Consider the following 8,702-nt stretch of genomic DNA (forward strand, 5'->3'; position numbering starts at 1 on the left):
TCGGCGTCTCCATGGCGCCGGCTGTCGGCCACAGCTCCAAAACTTCGACATTTCCTATGTTTTAATATTTTCAGACAAAAAATCCTTAAAATACATTTTAATCAACTTTTTTTCTCCTCCAATCCTGTAAATATGTTAGTTAAAAAAATACTAAAATCAAAAACTGTATGGTCTGAATGTTTTTTAAATGATAGATTAGAGATTGTTGCTGATTGGCTGGTTGGTGTATTCCTTCCTGCGTTTTGATTGGTCCAGCACAGGAAGCCGTTTCAAACACAAAGGAAGTTGATTTCTTAATATTCTGGAATATTTTCTGATGTGTATTGTTGATTTAATTAACAGCTGACTCATTTTATTCAGTCTCTCCAGGTTTTAGATTCTGTGGTCATGGAAAGTCATACAAAATCTAAAGATTTGCATATTAGCATAACTGAGATTATGCAAATCTTCCTCAAAACTGATCAAAAATGTTTAAGTGATGTCACCAGCAGGTGGCAGTATGTGTGACTTCTACTGACGTAACGTAAAGTTATAGTCTGTGAACGATACGGCGACTTGAGATGAGATTGAGCTGTTAAAGTTCCTTAAAGATGTTCATGAGTTTGGCATAATGAGGGAAAAGTTTGATGCAGATATCTATAATGTAGAGCTACAGTGACTGGTCAGTGGTGAAGAAAACCAACAGCAAACGTCCTGCAGCTGTAGCGCCACCTATTGGTGATGAAGGTTAATGATGATCACCCGTATCTTTAAAGTTATTATGTAACATGTTTGTAAAATATGCAAAGGTCACTTCAGCATTCACTACTATTTCAGAATGCTGTTGCTGGATCAACATGCTGGTTATGGTTCTGCTCTGCATCCAGAACCAAACATGGGGAAGCAGCATTCTGGACTAAATGTTTGTTTCATAACTGATGACTGTTTGATATTTTTATGATGTAAAGCCTTTGATCTGCCTGGTTCTGAAATGTTCTGACAAATAAACTAAAGTAAATATAAACTGTTCTGTAGCAGGAGGCTGAACAGTCAAACATGTTTCAGAAATGTCCCTTTGGAGACACGTCCCTCTAATGTCCCTCTGGAGACACGTCCCTCTAATGTCCCTCTGGAGACACGTCCCTCTAATGTCCCTCTGGAGACACGGCCCTCTAATGTCCCTCTGGAGACACGTCCCTCTAATGTCCCTCTGGAGACACGGCCCTCTAATGTCCCTCTGGAGACACGTCCCTCTAATGTCCCTCTGGAGACACGGCCCCCTAATGTCCTTCTAGTGTCGCTGCCATGTTTGTCCGTTTGGCAGCTGTAGCTCTACGCTGCCCACCCTCCTGTTCAGTTTGATGCTTAAATTAAATCCATCGATCAGTTTGAGTTTTAATAAGGTTTCCCCTGGACAGGTGGAGGTGTGTCTCTGTGTGTCGGCGTGGGTGTGTGTGTGTGTGTGTGTGGTGTGTGTTTTATGCTCATTTGGAATCAGCCGTTTGTTCATCCACAGAGTCTGGATAGGAGCCATTACTTCCTGGAGGCGTGGCCTCTGCTTAACGTTAGCCAATCGCTAGCGATGACGCTATCAATGCTACAATGAAGCTAACCCGTCCTGCAGAGCTGCTGTCCTCTGAGACTCTGGAGCGTCTCCTGAGCAAACTGACTAGAGGCTTTCTGCAGGAACTGCTCCTGAGACAATGTGGGTCATGGTGGACGGAAGACGGTTCTGGATGGTAAACGGTTTTGTGGAGGTCTTCCTTCAGCCCGTTCCAGGTCATCCCATCATGTTCATGGGATCTGGACTTTGACCAGGCCTCTGACTTTCCCTTTATGCGGATGTAATGGGTCAGGTCCGGTTCTGCTGGCGCTTCCTTTCTACAGACTCAGTCAGGTTAAACCTGCTGTCTGAAAGGCTAGCTGTGCTAATGCTACAGCCCTAATTCGCTGAGCTAATTTTAGCGTTTTGCTAACTTTGAGAACATTTGGCGCTCTTAAACGTTGATAATGTGTCATGAGGTGGTGCGGTGAGGGGTGGTGAGGCAGACGCAGCAGACCCAGGTAAGATGAATTAAGATGATTTTAATGATAAATAAGTCCAGCAACAGGCAGCACGCACATTAGACGCATTGACAAGGACCCGACGAGGAACAAGGAACACAGGTGGAGTTAAATACTCAGCGGGTAATCACAGAACGAGACACACCTGGGAACAATCAAGGGGAGGACAGGACAACACGGAGACTGGGGACACAGAAAACTAATTAAATACACAGAAAACACAGAACATGACATAATGTGGATAAACTTTGACCTCCGTGATGTTTTGTTCCTTGACTGTTAAGAATTCTTATTTATATGCTTTTATTTTGAAGTCTGTTTCTGTTTCCTGTCCTCATGTTCTGTTGACTTCCTGTCAAGTTGACAGTCCTTCGTTAGGTTTTCAGAACCTCCAGATCAGTTCTGAAAACCTAAACAAGCAAACAGGAAGTGGTTCTGAGTTTAACTTCCTGCCACATCCAGACCCGATTATCCCGACCAGAACCAGAACCAAGACTAACTTGTCTGTATGTTTACAGGTGAAACACAACGGACTGATCCAGGAGATGGAGCATCCGACGGCGGGACGCATCGCTGTGCCGGGTCAGCACACACACACACACACACACACACACACACACACACACACACACACAGAGTGCAGCCTGAGGTGTTTGGGTCATGTGACCTCCGGTTCTGTTGATGTTCTGTCGTTACACCAGCTTACTGATCGTGGTTCTGGTTGTGGTTCTGGTCTTGGTTCTGGTGTGACTGGGTTCTGATCCAGATTCTCCTCTCTGTCTGGGACTCTAAATCACGGCGGGACATTTCTCCAGGAATTGTTGTCCTGATGTTGTTGGGCTCTCGGAACCAGATTCTCTATTGGGAACGCTGGGATCGCCCCCTCGACCCAACCCGACCCGACCGCAGAACCACAAACAAATATGTGTGAGTGGAACCGCAGCGTGCAGCTGAGGCGGTCCACTGGGATGCCGGTTTGATGGATCTCTGAGAGTTTCGACTCAGGAAGCTGTTTGTCCTCCGCTCACGATTTACGGTCCGATCCGTCTCTGGATCTGACCCGGTTCCGACCCGTCTCTGACCCCAGGCTCACCTTCATTCCTCAGGTTCCCTTCATTTGGACCAGTCCATCATTCCCTACAAATTTCAGGCTGTTCGGTAGCCGGACCTGGTTCTGATCCGGTTCTGACCCGTTCAGTTGTCGGCGTCAGAGGATAAAATGTTTCCTCACAGTTCAGAAATCGAAGCATCAATAGAACCAGCAAGGCCCAAACATGGCGCAGATGTTCATTTGTTCTGGTTCTGGTCGGTTTGGGTTTTCATCTAGCAGGAAGAACCGGACTGGTTTCACTTCACCGGACCTCTGAAGTCTGAGCTTTATCATCTGGAGCCGTTAGCTGTTCAGGTTAATCTATCTGTTATTGATCTATTATCAGTAATAATCTGCTAGTTTAATGTCTGATTAAACTTTTATAAACTGGTTTATAAAAGTTGAATAAAGTTCAACATCAAAGAAAACAAACACCGGCTGGTCCGGCGCTTTAGCATTAGCTTAGCTTACGCTATATAACAGGTTAGCGTTAGCGTTAGACTAAAAGTCTGGAGCCTTCGTCGCTCTTCATCAACTTTCCTTTTCTTCCTCCGTCCATCTTGGACCAGAACCAGAAAAAAGACAGAAATGTGATGAATAAAAGGATTATGTAACGTTATTCATTAATTATTCACCCTGACACCCTGAGACACACACACACACACACACACACACACACACACACACACACACATGCAGACCGTGTGATTTTCACGTTGAGGCTTGTTGAAGAGGATAATAAGTTAGTTATGTGGTGAAAACAACACACTCGGCACGTGAAGCCCCCCCCCCCACCACCACCACCACCACACACACACACACACACACACACACACCCGGCCTGCCGGCCTGTGAGATCTGGCCTCATTAGCGCTGATCTTTAAAAGCAGCTGATTGTCTGAGTGTCCAGAAATAAACAGCTTGTTCTCTGCTGCAGCTTCATGTGTTCATTACTGAACCAGTTCAGTTTGTAACGTTTCATCCAGACAGGAAAAGTTTAAAACACGACGCTGAGCGTTTTACACTGAACTGAATCTTTGCTTCGGTTTGATTCAAAATCAATTTTAGAGTCAAAAGGATCAGTTATTCCTGATGATTTCTGATTTAATCTGCAGGTGATCTGTGGAGGCAGGCAGGCGGCGCATTGGATTCAGTTTCTGCATCAATTCTAGGACATTTCATATCGATGCTGAATCACAGCCGTACCAAACAGTCCAACTAGCTGATTGTCTTTCAACAACTTTTATTACTTTGTAACATTTCTTGTAAAATGTGCAGCAGTCTGGCTAATATTTCATGTTAGCAGAAGAGATGAAAGTGCAGAACATTCAGCATTTACAGGAAACCTTCAGGATCCGTCCTGAATTTATTCTGCTGCCTGTTTTAAGGCTGAAACGTCTTTAAGAGTTTGCATTGATTAAAGGGTGTGTGTGTGTGTGTGTGTGTTCAGGTCCAGCTGTGCGGTTCAGCAGCTTCCCCCTGAGCGGGCCGACGCCGCCTCCTCTGATTGGTCAGCACACGGTCCAGGTGCTAAGGGACACCTTGTCCTACAGTGATGATGTCATCAAAGAGCTGCTGGAGTCCAGAGCAGTGGCTCAGAATGAAGTATCCTGATTGGCTGAAGAAAGAGAAGCTGCCAATCAGAGTTTTAGAACCAGAATGATGTAATCATGATGTCATAGACTGTTTAAAGTGTAACCAACCCAGCTAGATCTGAGCCCCGCCCCAAACAAGTGTTAAGAAGTCAGCAAAGTGGGCGGAGCCGATATGCACTGAGGGGCGTGGCCAGGTGTGTTAATGGGGGGGAGAGGAAGCTCTGCTAACTTATGAACTTTTTCACTACATTTATATACAATCCTGTTATTGGACTTTAATGGCGCCAGCGTTCTGCAGCTGCAGCTGTTCCTCATCATGAGGAAGCAACCAGAGCAGCGCTAAGCCCCGCCCACAACTCATTCAGTCACGCTAAGCCCCGCCCACAGTCCATTCAGTCACACTAAGCCCCGCCCACAACTCGTTGAGTTACACTTAGGGTTCTACCTGAGGGGGGCAGCACTGAGACAGTTTAGGTAAAATGAACAAATTTACAGAAAAATGTCAGAATCCAACAGAAACATAAAGATAAAACCCAAAATAACTTTTTGACAGGTTTATTTTATTGGTTAGTTGCACTTTAATAAATCTGCTCTGTTGGATCTGCTCCTTTACACTCCTTTAAAATGCTTTAAAACGTTGTGGAAGGAAAACCTCAGAAACTGACACTCCATGACTGTAAACCTGCTGCTGAATAAATTATTTTTATAAAGCATGAAAATAAATCAATTAGTCTCCAGGGTGATTTATGAGTCCGTCAGTGTCAGCTAGACTTTATTCTGGATATTTAAAATGTTTTCAGTGTTTATTAGAATTTAAATTTATTGATCTGTGACAATTAGTTTTTACATTATTATTAGAAACCTCCATCACAACTAGGAAGTGGCTGCTGGAGGGCAGTAGTCTTAACTTCAGGCACTAATGTCACTCCGTAGAACAGGAGACCTGAAGCAGGTAGACGATGTTCAGGCAGAAAGGTGACACCTAGTGGCATAAAGGAGGAACTGCATGAAACAATAACTGGTCTGGTTCCACATGTTGGAACATAAAATGGTTTTTAGTTCTAGTAAAGTATGATGTAGGGACAACATGGGACACTGGGGACATTATGGGGCAACATGGGACACTGGGGGACATTATGGGGCAACATGGGACACTGGGGGACATTATGGGGCAACATGGGACACTGGGGGACATTATGGGGCAACATGGGACACTGGGGGACTTTATGGGGCAACATGGGACACTGGGGACATTATGGGGAAACATGGGACACTGGGGACATTATGGGGCAACATGGGACACTGGGGGACTTTATGGGGCAACATGGGACACTGGGGACATTATGGGGAAACATGGGACACTGGGGACATTATGGGGCAACATGGGACACTGGGGGACTTTATGGGGCAACATGGGACACCGGGGGACATTATGGGGCAACATGGGACACTGGGGACATTATGGGGCAACATGGGACACTGGGGACATTATGGGGAAACATGGGACACTGGGGGACAGACAGGAAACTAATTGGACATTTCCTCACAGGAAGCAGGAAGTGGTTCTCCATCTCTGTTTCTCTCTGCAGTGGGTTGATCAGAACCTCCCCGGTTCCGTCCAGACGAGTCGGCGATTCCGGTTCTGTTGGGTCTCCTTTAGAAGCGGTTCTGGTTCTGCAGCTGCTCCTTTCTTGGCTGCCTCTGCGCTGAACTCGGGCTGTGAGAGAGAAATCCGGATGTACGTAACCCGCCGGCTCCGGTTCCAACATCTGGAAGCCCGGCGCTGATGTCCGACCCAGACCCGGTTATATGAGTCCAGAACTCCGTCTGGAGCTGAGCTCACCGCAGGAAATGAACCACCAAACCAGTTTACTTCAAGAGGAGAGAAACAGAAACTGCTGCTGGGTACTGAACCAGAACCAGAACCTGGATCTGGATCTGGATCTGGATCCTCTTTGTCGGCTGGAACCAGAATCGTTTCTTGTTCTGGTTGTGATGATAGACGATGTGACGTTCAGGGACAGCTGAGGAAAACCGAGCCGCTGGTTCTGATCACTACTGCCCCCCCCCCCACACACACACACACGCAGACACATGCAGAGGGATGAGAGCTTCACACACTTCAGTTCTTGTAGGCATGAACTTTGACCTTGAACCTGAACAGAACTAGGCAGCTCCAGAATCTGGTTCTGGTCCAGCTGGAGGTCCAGCTGCAGTGTGATGGAAACACACACACACACACACACGGTGCAGGCTTCCCCCCGTGTTTCCTCAGGGAGTGTGTGAGGAAACCTCTTCCTGCTGCGGTCCGGATGCCGGTTCTGCTGCAGCTGCGATCCTCATCAGCGCAGCAGAAGCTGCAGCAGCCAATCAGAACGCAGCTCTCTGTTTGGCAGGATGTGTACGGCTTGTTGCCATGGCAGCAGCTTCTCCTGTTGTGTCTGAGCAAACCAGACAAATATGGATCTAGCAGACTCTGTTCTGATTGGTCGGTCGGGCGGTGGAAGCGGTCCGGCTTGGTGAACAGAACCTCCTGGTTCTGAGGCCCAGGTTGTTCCTGTGGTGGCGCTCAGGTCTGTGACGGGTCCAGGGAGGAAAGCTTCCCGGTTCTGTGGCATCAGGACGGTCCGGTCCACAGGTCCATCAGGTTCTGGATCAGAACCAGAGAGGTCTGGGCTTCCTGACAAAACCAGTTCTGCAGAACTTCATGAGGCCGACTGCTGCGGGGAAGTTCTGTTTGGTCCTGTCCTGACCGGCTGAATGAAGAGATGAAACCGGGTCGCATGAGCAGAACTTGCAGTTTCCACCTGAGGAGAAAAAAACTAATCAGGAGACGATCCTCAGAACGCTTAGCTGTCCGCTAACAGCACAGCTAGCACTTTAGCGTTAGCTTCCAGTGAGTAACATGGTGGTGTAGCGCTTTAGCGTTAGCTTCCACTGAATAACATGGTGGTGTAGCGCTTTAGCGTTAGCTTCCACTGAATAACATGGTGGTGTAGCGCTTTAGCGTTAGCTTCCACTGAATAACATGGTGGTGTAGCGCTTTAGCGTTAGCTTCCACTGAATAACATGGTGGTGTAGCGCTTTAGCGTTAGCTTCCACTGAGTAACATGGTGGTGTAGCGCTTTAGCGTTAGCTTCCACTGAGTAACATGGTGGTGTAGCGCTTTAGCGTTAGCTTCCACTGAATAACATGGTGGTGTAGCGCTTTAGCGTTAGCTTCCACTGAATAACATGGTGGTGTAGCGCTTTAGCGTTAGCTTCCACTGAGTAACATGGTGGTGTAGCGCTTTAGCGTTAGCTTCCACCATGTTGATGAGGTGCTTTAGCAGAGCTAATGTTTATGATTAGCACTTTAGGGTTAGCGTAACTAGCGTGTTAGTTAGCGGTGGCCACCACTGCTGGACGGAAAACTATCTGAAGCAGCTGCTGACTAGTCTGGTCTAGTTCGGTCCGGTCCAATCCGGTCCTGTTCAGTCCAGTCTGGCGGTCATGAAGAGTAAAGATGTTTTCATAAACTGGTTCTGAGATCTTTGATTTGATTGGACAGAGGCCTCGTTCCTCTCTGATCCGGGTCACAGCGATCTGCTGGTTCTGGTTCTGGATCCGGTACCGGTCCGCTCCACTGCTGCTCTCAGCAGAACCGCCATATTGGTTCTTCTGATGTTTTCAGGGTCAGTTCACTCTCAGCCTCTTTGAGTCGGAGCAGCAGCCGTGACTCCCGCTCCAATTAGAATCCTGGGCTCTTTACATTCCGGACCCCCAGAACCCGTCCGAACCCCCCAGAACCCTCCTCCCGTCCCGCGCTGGCCCCTCAGACCCCCTGGCCCCGTTCTGAACTCTGACAGCCAGGATCCGGATCAGAAGCGGCGCTGTCGGGGAACAATGCAGAGCCTGTGACCGACCTCTGCGCTCCGGGCGGCGGAGTCCGAACCGCTTGGCCCGGTCACGTTTCAGCCCGTCCCCCTGGTTCCG

The 8,702-nt window shown here is 47.8% G+C and overlaps 1 protein-coding gene across 4 annotated transcripts in view; it reads left to right on the forward strand.

Annotated features, from left to right (window-relative positions):
* sugct (succinyl-CoA:glutarate-CoA transferase) overlaps positions 1–5,465 on the forward strand; it is a 31,046-nt gene extending 25,581 nt beyond the window's left edge. For all 4 annotated transcript variants that reach the window (XM_028004681.1, XM_028004682.1, XM_028004683.1 and 1 more), the window contains 2 exons: positions 2,562–2,625; positions 4,584–5,465. In XM_028004681.1, coding sequence (XP_027860482.1) covers positions 2,562–2,625; positions 4,584–4,747 — 228 coding nt within the window. In that variant the 3' untranslated portion in view covers positions 4,748–5,465. The remainder of the gene's footprint in view (positions 1–2,561; positions 2,626–4,583) is intronic.
* The last annotated feature ends 3,237 nt before the right edge of the window (positions 5,466–8,702 follow it).

This window comes from Xiphophorus couchianus, chromosome 21 (assembly GCF_001444195.1).
Source record: "Xiphophorus couchianus chromosome 21, X_couchianus-1.0, whole genome shotgun sequence".
Classification (NCBI taxonomy): domain Eukaryota; kingdom Metazoa; phylum Chordata; class Actinopteri; order Cyprinodontiformes; family Poeciliidae; genus Xiphophorus; species Xiphophorus couchianus.